The sequence below is a fragment of the Dendrobates tinctorius genome, unplaced genomic scaffold, assembly GCF_039654945.1.
Source record: "Dendrobates tinctorius isolate UK_male_01 unplaced genomic scaffold, ASM3965494v1 ptg000030l, whole genome shotgun sequence".
Lineage (NCBI taxonomy): Eukaryota > Metazoa > Chordata > Amphibia > Anura > Dendrobatidae > Dendrobates > Dendrobates tinctorius.
Genome location: NW_027361698.1, coordinates 24,882,413 through 24,902,609, shown reverse-complemented (window position 1 = coordinate 24,902,609; position 20,197 = coordinate 24,882,413). Strand labels below are relative to the sequence as shown.

Here is a 20,197-nt window from a genome sequence, read left to right as displayed (position 1 = left end):
GGCATCTGCATACTCGTACTGACCTGCAGAATCATATTGCCAGGTCAGTTTCACCATAAAGCAAACATGAGAGAAAAACCAAAAACAGGCAGAGATGCTTACCTGTGTAAACAGGCCTCAATACAACTGCACTAACAGGGTGCAGCAGACCCAAGTAAAATGGCAACTGCATAGGTGCAATACCACCAAATGAGACAGCCAGCCTTCAATCAGGGATTGGCCGTGTGGCACACCAGTGCAAAAAAATATAATGCTTACGTGGCAATGTTCACACATGGAATGCAGAGCATCTGGTTCACAGCCTATTAGTGACGCCATATGGCGAGCTGCCCAGTGCCAGCTATAATGCATCCCCTGTGAACAGATGCCAAGTGTAAGGAACCTAGACGCGGTTTGCCAGCTTACGTATTATGGCCAGAATATCAACCAATACCTTACATATATGGATATGTTGTTGTGCACTATAGTTTTTTTCGGGGGGGGGGGGGGGGGGGGGGTAGAGCCCAAATGGTTCTGTAAACTGTGACCTCTGTTCACACGGGATGCATTATAGTTATCACTGGGCAGCCCGCCATATGGCGTTACAGAGGCTGGTTTCACATTAGCGTTTTTTAGCAATGTATAGGAGAAGCTTTGAATTTTTTAATTTATTTCCTTTTTTCATAGGAAAGCACCGATTAAAAATTTTAAATCACTGTTCACACTCAGACTTCTTGCTTATGTGAAAAGCCAAACACCTGAATGAGGCATAAGCACTAGATGTGGAAAATCCGGAGGTAAAAAACATGCGCATTAAAACACATGTATCTGCAGTAAAATCTGCACATGACCAAAGGTTTCAGGGGAAAAAAAAAAAAAAAAAAAAAAAAAAAAAAGAGCCCCAGACAGTGGTGAAGAATAAATGTAAGACTAAGGCTACTTTGACACTAGCGTTTCCTGGAGCTGTGGAGGGATGCGCACGGCCACCGTGAAGCTCCGTCCACGGCTGCACCTCCTCTGGTCAGCTCCGCCTATGGGAACATGACGCTGCATGCGACCTGCGTACCCCATCTTTAGCATTGGGTACGCAGGGATGCGTTTGCCAGTGCATGCGTCCTTTTGACGGTGTGCCGTGCGCACCAAAATGCAGCATGGTGCGTTTGGCGCTGGACAGCGCACCGTCAAAAGGACGCATGCGCCGGCAAACGCATACCTGCGCACGGCCTGCATACCCAATGCTAAAGAAAGGGTACGCAGGTCGCATGCTGCGTCATGCGCGCATAGGCGGAGCTGACCGGAGGAGATGCGGCCGTGGGCGGAACTTCACGGTAGCCATGCGCATCCCTCAGCATTTCCAGGAAACGATAGTGTGAAAATAGAACTTACCGGTAATTCGGTTTCTAGAAACCTTCCACGACAGCATAGGAAGTTGTCTCCACGCCCTAATGGGGGAACAGGACGTACGAGAGGTTAAAAGGTCCCACCCACCTCCCTCTCACCAGTGACTTATAACTGATCACCATAGCACCGGTTACCTTAAGATTCTCAGAATTTGTCCAAGAATACAGGGAGGGAAATAGTGGTGTCGTGGAAGGTTTCTAGAAACCGAATTACCGGTAAGGCTGGAGTCACACTAACCTGCGCAAAATACGGTCAGTATTTTACATGCGTAATACGGATGACAGACCCCTAAACAGTGCTCCGTATGTCATCCGTAATCAAGGTGTGGTCGCGTATTTTGCGCATGTCAGCATCCGTATGGCGAGATTTTCTCGCAGGCTTGCAAAATGGACATATAATGGAGCCCTATGACAGTTTTAATAAAGAAAAGAAAGAATAGATATAGACACATAGAATGTGTATATATATTATATATATATATATATATATATATATATATATATATATATATATATTCTGTGTGTCTATATCTATTCTTTAATTTCTTTATTAAACCTGTCAGTGTGAGTTTACTGTATAGCGCACTGAATTGCCGGCTTTGCTAAAAGACACCTGGTGCGTATTTCTCGCAAGTCACATGTGTGGTCTGTGTGTAATCCGTATTTTTTGCGCACCCATAGACTTGCATTGGCGTATTACGGGCGTAGAACGCTGACAATCGCAGCATGCTGCGAGTGGCACGGAGCGTAGAATACGGATGAGAAATATACGGCTGGTGCGAGGGACCCCATAGAGAATCATTGGTCCGTGTCTCATGCGTGCTTTTAGTGCCTCTCACTCCTGTATTCCTCGCCAGTGTGACCCCGGCCTAAGTCTAATTCTATTTTCTCTAGCAACCTTCCACGACAGCATAGGAGGCATAACAACCTATACTGCACTGGGGGGGGGGGGGGGGGGGGGGGGGGGATGGACAACGGCCTGAAGAACTTTTCGGCCAAAGACTAGATCCCTGTTGGACACAAGGTCCAACCTGTAGTGTTCAGTGAAAGTATGTAAGGAGGACCAGGTCGCTGCTTTACAAATCTGCTCTGAAGATGCACCTGCCCTTTCAGCCCATGAAGTAGAGGTAGATCATGTTGAATGCGCTTTGATCCCTGTAGGGGGGAGTGATGTTCTGCGCCAGGTATGCTTCGGAGATGGCTTTCTTAATCCAATTGGCAATGGTGTTTTTTGCTACCTTTTTTCCCCCCCTTGTTTGGACCAGCGGTATGGATAAATAGGTTGTAGTCAATTCTATAGGGTTTGGTACACTAAGTAGTAGAGAACTATACGCCTCACGTCCAGCGTATGAAACACCCTTTCCTTAGGGTTTGCTGGGTTTTGACAAAATGAGGGAAGAATTATTTCCAGTGATCTATGGAAGTCAGACAACCTTTGGTAGGAACGATGGATCAAGGGAAAGAACTATGGAATAGTCTGTTAGGAAGGGTTCCCAGATTGGGAGAGCTTGGAGCTCTCCCATTCGCCTTGCCGAGGTTATCGCTATAAGGAAGGCCACCTTACAGGAGAGGAGTTGAGAAGTACAAGATGGCAGGGGCTCAAAGGGAGATTGAGTGAGTCCCGTAAGTACCACATTCAAGTCCCATGGTGGAATGGCGACTAGCTTTTTTGGATGTAGCCTAGTGGCTGATGTGATGAATCTTTTTATCCACCTGTGGCTGGCCAAGTCACAGTCGAACATGGAGCTTAATGCTGATACCTGAACTTTAAGCTTGCTGGGTTTTAGACCTAGCTCAAGCCCCCTCTGTAGGAAATCCAGGATACGGGAAACGTTAGGATTTTCTGGGTCAGGTACATCTGGTAGGCACCATGAGGAAAACTTTCCATATTTTGCTATAGATAGCAATGGTGACTGGTTTCCAAGATTTCTGGAGGGTTTTAATTACTGGTTCTGATAGTCCCCAGGCCCTCAGGATCTGGGTCTCCGTAACCAGTCCGCTAACTTAATTCCCAAGGTTTGGGTGATGTGGAGGACCCTGCAAGAGAAGGTAGTCTTCCAGGGGTAGGAGGAATGGCCCGTCTACCTGTAGCTCTGTAATTAGAGAGTACCAGCTCCTCTTCAGCCATAGCGGGGCTACTAGAATGGTTTGGGTCCGATCCTCCCGGATTTTCCTCAGGGTTGCGGCAAGGATTGGAACTGGCGGGAAGGCATGAGCCAGGCAAAACCTCCACTTGTGGGCGAAGGCATCTACCCCCAGTGATCTGCCTCTGGGGTTCAGGGAGAAATATTTTCTCACTCAGGCATTTTCTCTTGAGGCCAGTAGATCCACCTCCAGAAGACCCCACCTGTTGACCAGACTCTGAAAGATTCTTTCGTTTAGGCTCCACTCTCCAGGCTGGATGCATTTCCTGCTCAAGAAATCTGCTTGAAGATTGGAGGTACCCTTTATGTGGACTGCCGTTAAGAGAACAGAGGTGTCTTTCGGCCCAGCAAAATATTTGGCCTGAAAGGCCCTCTAGGCTGCTGGATCTCGTGCCACCTTTGTGTCTGAGATGGGCCACTGTTGCTACGTTGTCCGAATAGACTGATATGATGGCAATGGACCAGGTGTCTTGGTGCCAGAAAAGCTTCTTCCATGGCCTTCAGCTCCCTGAAGTTTGAGGATTTTGCATTCACTTTCTGGCTCCACAACCCCTGGAATGGTTGTCGGGACACTACAGCTCCCCAGCCTTTTTTGCTGGCGTCCGACGTTACTGTGACCAGGGGGATCTGGGACCAGTTGATTCCTTTGCACAGATTCTTGCGGTCCATCCACCATACTAGTGAAGCTTTCACCTTTCCTGGGGTCTGGACTCATTTGTCAGACTTCTGTACCCTGGCGGATCGCACATCCTTCTCAAAAGGAAGTATCTGAGATTTGCAATCCGCCAGGGTACAGAAGTCAGCCACTATCAGTACAACGTGCTTCCCTTTGGGATATCCTCTGCCCCTCGAGTATTTTCCAAGATTATGGCAGAAACTGTCCCACATCAGAGGCCAGGGCATATGTATTGTGCCCTACCTGGACGACCTACTGATAATAGGAGCTTCCTACCAGATCCTGGAAAGCCAGGCATCTTTAAGTCTATGGTTGCCATGAAGCAAGACGGCCCTATCAGAGGAATGGCGGTCTTCACCGACTCCATCTTGCATCTGTGATTTGCGATGTGTCGGTTGAGGCCCTTCAGATTTATTTTTCTTGCCTCTCCTGTGGGTTTTTTTCATTAGGAACAGTCTGGAATAATGCCCCCTTCCTCCACAGGGACCTGAGAGATGGTGTTTGATTGTAGCAGGAGCTGGACGCCAGACTTTAGTGCTGGAGTCTCCCAAGGTGGTAGGAGGTAACTTATACCCCGCGGGGGCAGGGCGGGCCCGAACGTATAGGCGAACTAGGCGGCCGCCTAGGGCGCCGACCCAAAGGGGGCGCCAGAGGAAAAAAAAAAAAAATAGAAAAAGTTCTAAAAAATCTTTTCAAAAGGCAAAAAGTTTTATGGATGGAAAGAAAAGTGTATATATTTAAGGGCAAATATGACGCAAGAGAGGTTGGTTGGGTTGGCAACGATTTCGATAGAATCTGAAGTTGCTAAACAAATTAATCTCGGTGACTTAGTGTCATCCTTTTCAAAAAAAAAAAAAAAAAAAAAAAAAAAAGGCAAGGAAACAAAAATTTTAAATTACCTATGGTCATTTTTGTTTTGCGTTATTGATTACTTTGTATATATTTGTCCTATACAACTTCTCAGAAGATTAAAGAGTGAGGAGAGAGTTAATCAATCATTGTTGTTGTGGTTTATTTTGCTCCTAAATTTATATCCCAAGTTTTCATCTACTGCCAAGAATAGTAGGGGCGCAACAAAATAGTTTCGCCTAGGGCGCCGTAATCTCTCGGGCCGGCCCTGCGCGGGGGGGGATTCGAGTTCTAGCAGTAGGCCCTCCCTGATCACGCTGAGGACCCAGGGGCTGTTGGAAATCTGCCAAGAGTGAATAAACCTCAAAAGCCTTCCCCCACCGGAGTAGAGTCATTGTTTTTCTTGTGGTTGCTGCTGCGGGACCAGGATGTTCCTGCCTCTTCCCTTAGCGTAACTCCATCTTCCAGTCTTTCCCTTGCCGCTCGGCTGGGATGGCTGATTTTGGGGGGCTTGAAAAAGCTGCTTCTTTGTGGTCCTTTGCTCAGGAAGCACCTTCTTATCTGTATATCTGTGGCCTTTTCAAGAATCTCATCTAAGGCCGGACCAAAGACATGTTCACCCTTGAAGGGTAAAGAGCAGAGTCTAACCTTGGAGGTCACGTCCCCGCTCCACGTTTGAAGCCAAAGGGCCCGTTTTGCAGAATTGGACTGGACCATGGCCCTGGCAGAAGTGCGGATCATCTCCATTGACGCATCGGCCAAGAAGCCTGTAGCTCTCTGTAGTATGGGAAGGGAGTTAAGGAGGTCACCTCTTGAGGTTCCCTGAGAAATATGATTCTCTAGTTTCTCCATCCATTGAAAGAGAGACCTAGAAACACATGTGGATGCTATTCCTGATTTTAGGGAGAAGGCCGAAGTTTCCCAGGCCTTTCTTAGGAGGCTTTCTGCCTTGCGGTCCATCGGGTCTCTAAGCTGGGACACGTCATCAAATGGAAGGACCGTCTTTTTCACCACCCTTGCCACCTGGACATCAACCTTAGGGATGTCCCATTTAAACTCCTCTCCTTCTAGGGGGAATCTATGCCTGAGCTCAGACGGCGCTGAATAGCGCTTCTCTGGATATTCCCATTCCTGAGAGATCATGTCTATTATGCTCTTATGAACTGGGAAGCCCGTTTGTCTGGGTCCCTCAAATCCTCCGAACATGCGGTCCTGTGCTGACTGCGTAACGGGTTCGTCCTCTAGGCCCATGGTGGCCCGTACAGCACTGACCAGCTCCTCCACATATTCCGTGGAAAGGAGGCATCTTATTTTCGGCTGATTTGGAAGTTCCCAATTCTCGGAGCCTGAATTGTATGACCTCTCTGATTCCGATTCCTCTAATTGTATTCTTCGTTTTTTTGGTGATGGTGAGCCTACAATTGGAGGGGGAGTAAGTGGCGGAGGGGGAGACAGGGCAGAGAGGTCTGGACCTGATGAGTAACCAGGCTGCAGATTTCGTCAATTCGTGACAGGTGCTCAGCCCTGACCACCCTGTCCATGCAAGCCTGACAATTTCTTCACCCAATTTGAGGGAAGCTCTGCACTTCATATGGCACATTTGACCGACTTGCTGGTGGTATTGGTGCTTTTGTGGGCAGACTGTATTTTGAGGACCTCTATCCCAGGACCGCACCACTAGGACCCACCCCAGGTAACACTCACTGTGGCAGCGCAGAGCAGCAAGACCCAACCATGCCGACAGGGGATTTCGTCTTAACCCGCCGGAAGACGCCGACAGGTAATAAAGGGTTAACCCCGCCCTCAGCGCAGTTTTCCCCCCCCCCTCCTCTTCCCTGGGTCCTGGAGCAGGCACAGCGGGTGCTGGCGAGCTCCGCGCGCCCGCAGCTGAATGGGGGCCGCCATGATAGGAAGTACTCAGACATAGCCCGGAAGTGACCGCACGATGTCACTTCCGGGTCGCCGCACAGCGGGAATAGGAGAGATCGGAGAGCTGCGGGAGGCCTCCAGTCGGGGATCACTGGCCCGCTTTACTCCCCCTGGGAGAGCGCGGGTGGGCCAGGAAAAGGTCCCGAGTTCCAAGAAGACGGGAGCAGTCTGGAGGGGAGGCAGCGCCACCGACCACCACTGCCCGGCTTTTTAAGAACCAGGTATGCTGCAGCAGCCGGCCACACAGCACACCGAACCTCTCCATGCCCCATGGGGGACAGGAAAAACACTGGTGAGAGGGAGGTGGGTGGGACCTTTAAACCTCTCGTACTTCCTGTCCCCCATTAGGGTATGGAGACAACCTCCTATGCTGTTGTGGAAGGTTGCTAGAGAAAGTAGCCTTATTTCTTCACCACGGTCTGGGCGCTGTCTTATTGTCATGGAATTTTTCCAGTTTGGACTCCCTGGTATTTGACGTGTGCCTCAGGAACATTGTCTAAGATTTTGACATTTGAGAGGTGCGGTTTAACCCTTTTGTTCTAACATCAATAAAGATTTGTCAAACCAAAGTACCAGGAAATATCAAAAACAAAGCAGGTTTGTCAAAAACAAACCAAAAGAGAAACTGCAGTGCCAAAAACACACAAACTAGTTTACTTAATAGGTGTAAAAAATCTGCAACATCAGAAACCCACCAAAAGCTCATAAAGGAATAATTGCTTTTGGATGCAGCATTCTAATCGCGCAGGTAAATCCGCATATGTTCACTGAACCATGCAGATTTACTGCATCCAATATATTATATTGTGGAAATTTCTGTTTTGGAGACGCTAGAGAAATTGACATGCTGCAGATCTGAGAGACACGCTGCATGACAGTTTCCGTGGGTGATCTGCAGCTGCACATAGATGCACAGTGGGCATGGGATATCTAGAAATCCCATCCACTATGCTGTAACATCTAGCCGCTGCATAAATACGCAGCGTCACAACCACAACACAGCCCGAGTGTGGGAACGTACGGCTAGGTGAAGGTCCGTCTGTATCTGGTCTCCTGCATTACTTGAGCACGTGATAAAGTAAAATAAATAAAATAAATAGCTTCACTGTAGGAATACAGCACAACACCCAAATGCCCCAAGTGACAACAGAACTAAGCAGAAATTTGAAGTGTTAATAAGGATGTGCTAGAAGATGAAGTGACTTGGGAAAGGAGTGTGCCGATTATCCATACTAGTTACACCCATATGGAAATGTAGGCTATATTTTCATCTTACACTAAAATTCTAGATACTGACCTACAATGATGTGGTTTTTTATTTACAAACAGGACTAAGAAAAAACTGAATCATAAAAGTTATTAATAGTTAACAGAGGAAACCCTGACGTGAATCAGCTGTTAACAATCCAGGGCACACCCCCTGTGATGAAGGCACCATAAGAAGGTTTATGAAGCATTTAAAATAGATGAAAGCTACAATTAGCGATTTAAGTGGCCCCAAAACAGGAACACACCTCCAATCAGGTTTAATGACAGCATACCTTACAAGATGACTATACCTGTTGGAGGATATGGACGCTTACTAAAGACTATAGGACAGATGGACGTACAGCAGAGTCCACACCTCTACGAGAGACTTTCCAGCATGGAGCACCGGTTGTGTCGATATTGTTGTGTTTTTAGATATTTTCTTGCTGTGTTTTAGTCATCTGCTTGCTCGTCAGTTCATCCTCAGGAATCAATGTTCCATTCAGTGACAGTAAGCTGAGGAAGCCCAGCAGGGGTATCCATGAGCTACGGTTGTGACAGCCTATGTTCCTCTGGAAGACGGCTGTGGCTGCAGATACCAAAAGTTGTGGGCCAACCAAAAGTTGGAAGACAGTGGGTATCTCCTGGTATGGGGCCAATGGAACTTCTTGTCTCAGATTGAGAACATTGTATTTTGGCCATCTACATGGATTTGTTCTACAACCATGGCTGTATGGAATAAAAATAGTTGCCTGCCTATGTAAGGGAGGGACAGGACTGTAGTCGTGACCTGAATAACTGCTATAGCCATGTCCAGTCCTACCCCTACAGAAAAATATACTCTTCTCTTCTGCATCTCCGGAATCAGCTTTCTCTGGGCACTTCCCAGATGACAGTCGCTCTTCCAGACAACCCCCAGCAATGGAGACACAGTCCAAGTCAACTTTAACACTTTCTTTACTGAGTATTTCACACGTTACATCAAGACATATACTCGTTTCCTCATCTCTCTCTTTCTGGCTGTCGCTTCTGTGAAGCACACGCCCAGACCAAACTGTCCTAGACCACTCCCCAGGTCCTTCCTGGCCTGACCTTGCCATGATGACACTTCCTTCTGCCTGTTTCACCCCAGACTCGAAATCATTAGTCATCAAGTTTGGTTGCCGCTGATAAAACATCCGGCCTGTCTGTACCGATCTCGAAGCTCCAACTTCCTTCATCTCAGCTGTCCAACAAATTCCTGCCCTAAAAGCATCGGCACAGGCAATAAGTCACCACAGCTTTCCTTTCTTGTTCTGGCCCACTGCTATGACACAGTGGCCGTGGGTAACATGGGTTGTATCACTTTAACGTTACGGAACTGCCAAGCTGTCTGGGCCTATAGCCCATGTGGATGCTAGGGCACCCTGGCCCCATCTGACTTGACGTCCTAACCAACCTTCCTCTTAAAACCCAGCAGCCCCTCCTACAATTAAAACATGTCCTGACTTGTCTATTACTCCAAGAAGTGTGTATTGAAATGCCCCAATCTTGTGGCCAAATGAAGGTAATATGCTATCCCTATAAACCACAGTGCACAACCTATGTACACAGCAGAAAACAAGATATAAGGCAGTATACATAAAGACATAGCAGAACATATATACACACACATATTAGATTTAACGTATAAGGTAATACACCAGTAGGTGTAGCAATACCCTTCCATATGAGTGGTAATACACTACAAGTGTAGCAGTACCATAACAATATTAACTGTACATTACAGCAGACTATATCATAGCCTGTTAAGAGGGAGGAACAAAGGGGAGCACATTCCTTTATCCCCCCCTTACACCCATGTGATTTTTAAAACCCACAACCTCAGATCTTCACACCTGTGATAACACCAATTGCATCAAAGACAATTCAAGTACGGATGTCAAAATTTTCTAATAGGGCGCAGTCTGACAGCCGTATAACCATCAGTGTGGCAGCTTCATAGAAATACAGGCAGTCACACTCGGGTCAGGACAGCAGCCGATCAGTCTGAGCGTTGTGCGGCGAAAGTCAGTGTTATATAGCCACCTGACTGCTGTCTAACACCATTACCAATATTTCCAGAGATTATCTGAAGTTTTTTTATTTTTAGAGCAAGAATTTGTGCACGTCCATTTAACAAAATTTTCTTATGCATCTGTAAAAACTTAACATGCAACCAGAGTTAGGGTATGTGCACACGCTGCGGATTCTGCTGCGTTTCCGCAGCGGTTTTGGCCGCTGCGGACCCGCAGCAGTTTTAGCTGCGGTGTACAGTACCATTCAAATGAATGGTAAAGAAAAAAAAAAAAAAAAAATGCTGTGTAGACGGTGCGGAAAAATCCGCGCGGATTTGCTGCGGTTTTGAAACTGCAGAAAGAAGTGACATGTCAATTCTTTCTGCGGAATCCGCAGGGGGTTCCTATCTCCACCATTGTGGAGATGGTGAATCCGCAGGACCAAACCGCAGGTCTTTTGACCTGCGGTTTTTGCAAAATCCGTGCGGATTAATCCGCAGCGTCTGCACACACCCTAAGGCTATGTGCACATGTTGCAGATTCGCAGCGTTTCTGGTTCCGCAGCAGATTTAGGTGCATTGTACAATACCATTGTTTTCAATGGCAACCTGAAAAACACTGTGCACATGCTGCGGATTTTTCTGCGCGGATTCTAATCCGCAGCATGTCAGTTCTTTGTGCGGAATCCGCTGCGGTTTCACACCTTCTCCATTGCAGAGGAGTGAAACCGCAGGTCTTTTTGACCTGCAGATTTTTCTAAATCCACGCGGAAAAATTTGCAGCAACAAAAATTGTGTGTGCACATAGCCTAATTTCCCACAGAGTGGATTATTTTTCACCCAAGGCGAAGATTCGATTTGGTGCCTGTCCTGCAACTACAAGCTTTACTACTGGCCCAGCCAAAGTAGCGGGAGACCAATTAAAGCAGTGCCGATGCAAAAGTTCCAATTTCATAGAAATCATTATCAGTGAAGGATGATTTGAGAAGGTAAAAAAAAAAAAAAAATCCTCAATCCTACAAATCTGGCTTGCAGCCAAAGTTTTATGTATCCCTGTTATTCTTATATTGAAATCTTGTAATTAATCCTCATCAATAACATGCCTTTGTTATCAACTGTGGGGCCAAATCTACCTCCTTCTCCCATACAGCCACTGCTCCCTACTGAATACTGCAGTAATAGATATGCCAGTATTATGGACTGGCTAATGTTCTAGAACTGCAATTCCCGCATACAGAGGTTAATCACCAGATCTATGTACTGTAGGAGATTATAGTGGAAACACATTATGCCTAAGGCCACGTTCACACATTCAGTATTTGTAAGCCAAAACCTGGAGTGGAAGAAAAGTGTAGGAATGATGCATATGTTATCCTTTCGCTCCCCGATTTTGGCTTACAAATACTGACACATAAAATACTGAACTTGGTCAGCAGTTAGTATAGTGTTACCCCGGGGCAAACATCAAAAAGTGTATTTTACCACAATGAAAATATGTGGAAGACACGTGGGATCCTCACATATTTTAGGAGTGATGCAACCAGACTCTGGTCACACGCACCATGCACTTCTGTGGTAAGACTTCCACATAACACACTGAAAGAAACTAAGGGTGAGTGCACACGGTGCAGATTGTGCTGCCGATTTTTCGCACGGATTTGCAGGTAAATCCGCAGGTAAAATGACCTGTGTTTTACCTGCAGTTTTCTCCTGCGTTTTGACACCTTTACAATGGAACAGGTGTCAAACTGCTGCAGAATCCGCAGAAAGAATTGACATGCTGCAGATTTAAAACCGCGGAACAATCCGCAGCATGTGCACTGCGGTTTTTAAAATCCATCGATTAGCATTGTACTGTATATTGCTTGCAAAACTGCAGCGGATCCAGAGGCAAGTCTGCAGCAGAATCCGCACCGTGTGCACACACCCTTAGATTGAGGATTTCATTTTGGTTTTAATAAAGATCACCTCGCCTGGAGTGGATGAGACTTTAGACGAGTAGGAGCACTTCGCACTTGCTGTACAATGCAAGTTTTACTGGCTCATGAATCATACAAGAAACACTATGGTATTGTAAAGGAACAGATAAGGGGGTCCGACGATGATTATCTGCATAATGTGAGACAGCCGCGCCTGTGCATGGGGCAGAGCCAGTCACACGCTGAGGAAATGCCAACGGTACGGTGTGTGTACCCTAGGCACACAGGTAGACTTTATATGTGCGCCCTGAGACATGAACAATCCTGTAGACCTGGCAATTAGGCCTCTCCAGGAGCCTATATGATTTAAGGTTACAGGTGGCAGGTAAGTTCTCAAAATGGCTGCCGATAGAGATCTTGTGAACACAGCTTTCAGCCTCCCCCAACTAAATAAACCTTTCCCATGTCAAGTGTTGTTCATGTACTTCATGTATTGGAGGAGGCTGATGACCAGACTGGTCAGGAAAGCTCTGCAGTCTGATGGAGGATGCACTACATGGGTTCACAGATATCTGCCTTATGTTTTGATGCATCAGTTGTCATCTGGCTGCTCCAAATCGTGCTTAAGGCCGGAGTCACACACAATTAAAAAAATCGTTCCGATTTTTACGGTACGAAATCGCACAAAGATTTCTTGTCCAGGGATCCGTCTGTCATCCCATTTTCCGGCGATGAACCGATTTTATTCGCATCTAAGCATCTGTTTGACATCCAATGCCAATGCTCTTTCCTGTTGACCAGGAGAAGTCTTGCGATTTAATCGCAAGTCACACGTGTGGTCCGTTTTCAATGCGATTTTTAATCGCATCCATAGACTTCCATTGGCGAATCCGATCCGAAAATCGGTGACAATCGCAGAATCCGAGGAACGGATCCGAAAAAAAAAAAAAAAAAAAAAATTATATATATATATATATATATATATATATATATATATATATATATATATATATTGATGATGGGAGCAGCACCATAGAACAACATTGGGACGAATGCAATGCGATTTTTAATCGCATTGCATTCGTCCGATTTAATCGCTAGTGTGACTCCGGCCTAAGTCAAAAATCGGTGCATCAAACATTCTGAAATCAGACCAGCACGTGGATCTCCCGATGCAGCAACCATCCAGGTTATTTTTTTTTTCTTGTCTGAGCTGTATTAAGGGTTTTCTGCAACATGTGAACACAGCCTCATTCTCAAAGTTGGCAATGGTCCTAGAGTTCTAGAAAGAAAGAAGGTGCATACATGGTAGCAATATATCCTTAATGTGAAAACTCCCTTTAATTGAAATTTTGGAAGTTAAAGGGTACTCATCTTTCTTTTGGTTTCCCGTGTCACCTCATTAACATGCAGATCAGTAGGGGGTCTACGCCCAGCTGCAGCTCGGAGCTCCTACATGTGAAAGTGCACAGGCTCAATAGCAAATCTACTGGTCAGCACACCGCAAGCTTCTATAGGAGCAGAGTACCATGGCTCACAGAAGTGAGCTCTTATGGGCAATTCCTGGGCCCCACTGATCCCCTAGAACGCAGATATTTTACAGTGGCAGTTCTGGATCATCCCTTCGACAAACGTGATCATGTGGAAATGTATTAGATGCCTATTAACTATAATCTAGGACACAGAGCACTAATTAATCCATCGGGGGATAAGTGGGTAATGAAGTTACAATGAAGCTCAAGATGTGACTTTCCCCATTACAACTGCTGCATGTGCACTCATGCACTTTTTGGCCATAAATATGCGACTGTCCAACAATGCAAGCGTTTCATAGACTCCCTGTGTAGTTCCACCTTTCATTCTGGGGAACATTAGGCCAGGCTCACATGGTGTGGTATGACAGAAAGGTCTACAAGAAAAGCAGATTTTTTTGTAATTGCCAGTTTTATGCTGTCCATTCCCAAAGGAACATAAAGTGACACAGACCCCCAAATCTAGCAGTTTTAGTGAAATCTGTAGTTTCCTTCTGCAATGTTGGAATCCTCTCTGGCAGATAGCACACATTTGATGACCAGGTGTCTTCGGAAGATAGCAGTCCAACTTCAGGGAATCGGGACTTATACTAGTTTAGCCTGCCCTCAGTGCAGCATGAGCACTATACTGACGTATTCATGTAGAATGGCCAGGCCAGCACAGTAATTAGTGCTGCCCATATCATGGCCCATGTTGTGCCACCTACATTGTAGTCTTTAAATATGCTCTTAGGATTCCAGCACAACAGAAGATATCTGAGCTCACAATACTCAAAAGCTGGTTCCTGCTGTTACATTAGTAATCGTCTTGTTCCTCCATTAACTGCATTACTAGGTTTCCTGTAAAACACAGACCGCATTCATGACTTCACAAAAGGGTTTTTTTTTCCTTTTACACCAATACACAGCTTTTGACTTGGAAAAACCCTTTACATGGTCCAAACTCAGGATCCAGAATCCTTATGATGGCCTTCTAATGGTGTATAAACAATAGCAGCAGCATTCCATATATCAATAATTGGGTCACAGTAGCAGCTGTCAGAGGAGTGGGATGAGGTGAATATTGAGCATATCAAATGTACAGTAGCTCAGACCATTTGCACGTTGGGACGTCTAGTTTGCACCAGTGCAGTTTTGCTTGGACATGTAGGCTAGCGTTAATGGGGTTTCACCTACAATGACATCAGTGACGGGCCCTTTGACTAGCTTATCAATTTTGGCTTAGTGGGAGTGCAACCCCGGCACCCCACCAGTTGTTACCAGTATACGGAGTGGAAGCACAGCTCAGTCAGTCACTTTAGTGGTGTCACCCAGTACTGCCCATCAGCTCTGAAAGCCATGTGTGACTGCAGAATAGCGTTTAAGTGATTACCTTACTGTTGCTGTGCGTGAGCATTTGTAGCATTTTTATCAGGATATCCTCTTGTTTGGTGGCACTCCGCAGCCTCAGTCATAAATATAGTGCAGGTATTCAGAAAGCCTAAGGACTAGGAAATTCCTGTTAACAGTTGTTATCCAGAACATTATAAGATCAATATGTTACCTATATATTATACCACCAATAAAACACCAATGGGGTCTGACTGGCAGTCACCAATTAGCCATTTGAGAGGGCTGGAAAGCTGGGTCCCATGAATGGCTTACCAGACACCGTGCCATGCTTACTATCAGATGTGAGTCAGAGCAGAGAATGATGCCTCTATGCATATAGGACAGGTTATTAATTTTGATGATCCGTATTAATGATTTTTTTGGAGGGCATATAGAAAAATATAGTACATAGCTCAAATTTCATTTAACATATACAGCACACATCTGTTAAAACCTGGCATTTTTAGTAATTCTAATGGACCATTTTTTATAAGTGTGCCCAGCTGGGGCCCACAAAGACAATATCAGAAATGTCTCAAGCAGGAGCAAATAAAGTTATCCTTGCCATATTTACACTACAAATATGTTAGGACTCGCAAGCACAGTCACTATGCACAGCAACGGAAGATTCTTAGATCAGCTTCTGGGAAGTGTGTGAGAACAAGTGAAAGGAACCGACTGCTGAACAGACCTCCAGGTTATGCCAGAAATAAGGCCCATTTCACCTTAGTGCTCAGTCAGCAAAATGTTCACCATTTCCACAGCGCAGAATGGCATAACAGGCGGAAAATGCATTTTGTCCTCCATGGGGAATATACAGAAAGACTGAGGCTGTAGGGAGAGTGGAGAGTGCCACAGGCTTAGGTCATGGTATAATACTGAATACTAGAGGTCTACTGATCTCCATGTCATTGCGGACTGGGCACAGGGCAGATAATGTAATGGGCTTTTTCCAGATTATAGCCCAAGCCAATTGTGGCTGGAATATTCTGTAAACAATTTTTCATGTCCTTCTCATCTGACCACGGGGGCTGCAAACCCCCCAGTTTCTGTAATTTTTAGGATATGTAGTGTAAACACTTTTAAAGGAGACTTGTTACAAGCAGCCAGTTTTTCCTTATTTTATTACTGATGCACCTGAGTATTTATTTTAGCACTCACAATCTAAATAGAGTATATACACAGACAGACACTCTTCTTTGGGCATCAGGTCCCATACAAACCAACTGTATAGCAATTACTTTTTGCAGCTCATTCCTGTGTCAATAACTGCAGAGTACTTTGTTCCTGTAAATATTACTACTTGCTGATAAATATCTTACAAATGTCAGAAGAATCATTTTTTGCAATATGCTCATGTGAATATAGCAATATTTTTTTTTCTTCATCTAATCAAAAACAAAGTTTATCCAGTTTTTCATATCAACCAGTCCATGACAAACTAACAGCAGACAAATGGCATCAGGGTGCTGGTAGATGTTTTTCTTTTACATTAGCGATTCAGATCTGACACTGATAAATATGGGATGTGTGGAGCACCACTGATAATCAGGAGTGTGAACAGCGCCATAGAACTTGTACCCAGTATCAGCTACCTGTGAAAGACAAGGATAGAACGCGTACCTTAACCCCTTAATGACAGCCAATATGTCTTTTTACTGACCTGAGCTACAAGAGACTATCATCCCCATACAGGTGACAATCCAGCAGCTGTCGGCTGTACACTATAGCTGACAACTTACTGTATCACAAACAATCAGTGTTGGCACCGTCGATATCCGTTTAACCCCTTAGATGCTGCTGTCAATAGTGACTATATAATATAAATGGCTAAAGGGCCCATTACACATAGCGATATCGCTAGCAATATCGCTATAACATCACTGGTTTTTGTGATGTAGCAGCGATATTGCCCGAGATATCGCCATGTCTGATACTTACCTCCGACCGGCTCCCCCGCTGATCGTGCGAGAACGTCCTGGACCGTTTCTCGTCGTCAGCTTCCTGCTGGGCTTCCTGTGGCGCTGATCAGCGACGCGTGGACGTCAGGATTGCCTCGTTAGATTAGCGTTTTAAAAATGGTGCTGATGTAAGGCTGACATGTGGGAAATGTTATTTACTAGACTGTGTGCCCACGTAGCTTTTTTTTTTTTAAGCCTTTCCCCGCGTTTTTTCCGCAGTTGAAACGCTTAAAAACGCTAACAAAACACATTCCCATGCAACCCTATGGGATTCCGCAGCTGCTGTGCCCATGCTGCAGATTTTTCCGCTGTGGAATCTCATAGCGGTAAAATCCGCAGCATGTTCATTAATTCTGCGGAATCGCAGTGATTCCGTCACCATAGGATTGCATTGAAGCGCTCACTTTACGCATGTGGCTATGCCCACCATGCGTAAAGTGAGCGCTTCATGTGCGGATGGTACCCAGGGTCTGGAGGAGAGGAGACTGTCCTCCATGCCCTGGGTACCATAATCCTGTAAAAAATGTAATAATATAATAAAAAAAAAAAAAAAAAAAAGGGTTATTCTCACCTTCTGACTGCCCCCAATCTCCTCAGCGGCATTTTCGGTACGTTCTGTTCCCAGGGATGCATTGTGCGAATCACCTGAGATGACGTCGCGGTCGCCTGAAGTCATCTCAGGTGATTCGCGCAAAGCACGCCTGGGAACGGAGCGTACCGAGCGCGCCGCTGAGGAGATCGGGGCAGTCAGAAGGTGAGAATAACCCTTTTTTTTAATTATTTTTAACATTCTTTTACTACTGATGCCACATAGGCAGCATCAATAGTAAAAAGTTGGTCACACTTGTCAAGCACTATGTTTGACAAGTGTGACCAACCTGTCACTCTTCCAAGCGATGCTTCAGATCGCTTTGAAAAGTGCAAGCATTCTGCAAGCTAAAAACGCTTGCAAAACGCTTGTTTTCCGGGAAAACGCATGCGAATTCCGCATGCGTTTTACCCGCGGTAGGGAGTTTCGGAAATGCTGCAGACAATTCCGCAGCATTTCTGCAACATGGGCACATAGTCATACCATACAAAAACATTAAGGCTATCTGGATTAAAAGGATAATCTTTCAAAGTTTGAAAATTGCAAAAAAAATTTTTTTAACATTTTAGTCAAATTTTTTTTTTTTTAATATATATATATATATATATATATATATATATATATATATATATAAAAACACAAAACAAAGAAATAAAATTTACCATTATAAAGTACAACATGTCACACACAAAAACTAAAAATCTCAAAATCACTGGGATCTGTTGAAGCGCTCGAGAGTTACTACCACATAAAGGAACACTGGCCAGATTTTAAAGATTTGGCCCCGTCACTAAGGGGTTAAGTGCCATCTGACTGAGCCCCTAGAGTGGTGGTGTGCCCAGGAAATAATGAGGGGGCTTGGGAAGCAGCCGTCACCTCCGGAGTGCGGACACGGTGACAGACACCAGAAAACACCAAGAACTTTCTGGTAAACTTCTATAACGGTGACAGCGGAGCCTGACTGTACACAGCACCGAGCCTCTGTGCATAGCGGAGCGCTCGCCGGCACGCTGGGACCTCTGGTGCCGCCGGACACTACTACAGCCCTGCGTGCACTGACTTGGGGCTCACCTGTGCCATGTGCCCGCTGCCCGGGCTGGGCTGCTCCAGCGCGGACCTTCTCGCTGGCTCCATGCCGCCTGTACACACAGAGCCGCGCCCGGCCGCAATCAGCTGAGGCTCCCGGCCGGCGGCGGCTCGTCCTCCCCGCTGGGCTGCAGGCTGCGCGTCACTCCGGGGCATGGACCTGACTGCTTCCTGCGCAGGGCGCGACTGTCACTGAGCCCTGACGGTTGTCACTCACACTATATATAGTGCGGGCTCGTCCTGCCGGTGACATCATCACACTGACGTCATGACGTCGTTCTCCTGCTGTAAACAGAGGCTGCGGAGTAGTGAGGAGCCGCTGTACAGGGCGCTGGGCATAGAAGCCTCCTGCACGGCTGTGCGCCCATACATGGGGCAGCGGGGGCTGAGATCAGTGCCCCCGGTGGGATCGCTAGGCGTGACGTCACCTGAACGCCGAGGCCGCCGATAGGCTGCAGTCATCAGGTGACTAGAAGGGGAATTGGCGGCAATAATCCTGGGGCCACCTGCTACGCTTGCCCACCTCAGACGGGTACATGTGGGGTCTCTTAGTTTTCACGACCCACAACATTTTTATTTTCTGATGGATTATATCGTCACGACTGCGGGACATTTTTGTAGTGGGGAAACTGTCGGACCCGTATATCTGCTCCCCTTACAGTGGGGTGCCTGGGTGTGTGCCGTCGTGGGTCTGCTGCGGACACCTTCAGGTTCAGTTTAGCCCCAATTTGCGCAGCACCGCTTCTCTGGGAAGTAATCAGACCAGTTTGCATACATAAAATCCTTTTTACTAGCAATGAAACACATTTACAGCACTCTGCAGCAATCCAGGACCTATAACAAAGAGGGAACGTCTCGCCTTCAAACACTCGGACTGAAGTCGAGCTGTCTCAGGACGTCTTCCTTACGGTTGCTGGCATCACCATGGAATCCGGTCATTGGGTAAGAACCCCAGAATAATACACAACATAGTACTGCACAATGGCCAAGTCCGTAAGACACGAGATCCAGTCCTTCTTGGTAAGGACCCTGGAACACATAAGAGGCCATAAAAATCGCAGACCCTTTTACTGAGGATATCGATCCCTCCAAGCTGCACCAGCGCCTGAAGACCAGCAATAAAAGGCGCAACGGGCACAACAAAACAAACCTAAAAGTTCAGCCTACCCGGCTCTCCCAGGTCTGTCTTCAGCCCCGAGGATATGGGACAGTCCCTCTGACTCTCAGGAACACAGTACACACAGGGATTCTCAGCCACATCGGTACCAACAGTTCTCACAACAAAGGTGCTCCTGACTTAAACTCTGTTTTGACACTTCCCAAAAGCCGACTGGTCTGCAGCCTGCAATCAGGGTTACCCCAAACTCATCCCCTTAACATGACCTACTTCAGCAGCTTTGGAGAGCTCTTCGGCCCACCTTATTTCATGGCCTTCCATTTCGTGTTACAGAGGGGTTGGCCCATTTTCAACCTCTTAAA

The 20,197-nt window shown here is 46.3% G+C and overlaps 1 protein-coding gene across 1 annotated transcript in view; it reads right to left on the bottom strand.

Moving 5' to 3' along the window:
• FAM241A (family with sequence similarity 241 member A) overlaps positions 1 to 19,142 on the bottom strand; it is a 40,467-nt gene extending 21,325 nt beyond the window's left edge. The window contains exons 1-2 of the mRNA XM_073572139.1: positions 18,704 to 19,142; positions 15,089 to 15,198 (exon numbers count right to left, since the gene is read on the bottom strand). Of these exons, the coding sequence (XP_073428240.1) occupies positions 15,089 to 15,198; positions 18,704 to 18,874 (281 nt within the window). The 5' untranslated portion in view covers positions 18,875 to 19,142. The remainder of the gene's footprint in view (positions 1 to 15,088; positions 15,199 to 18,703) is intronic.
• Positions 19,143 to 20,197: the final 1,055 nt, after the last annotated feature.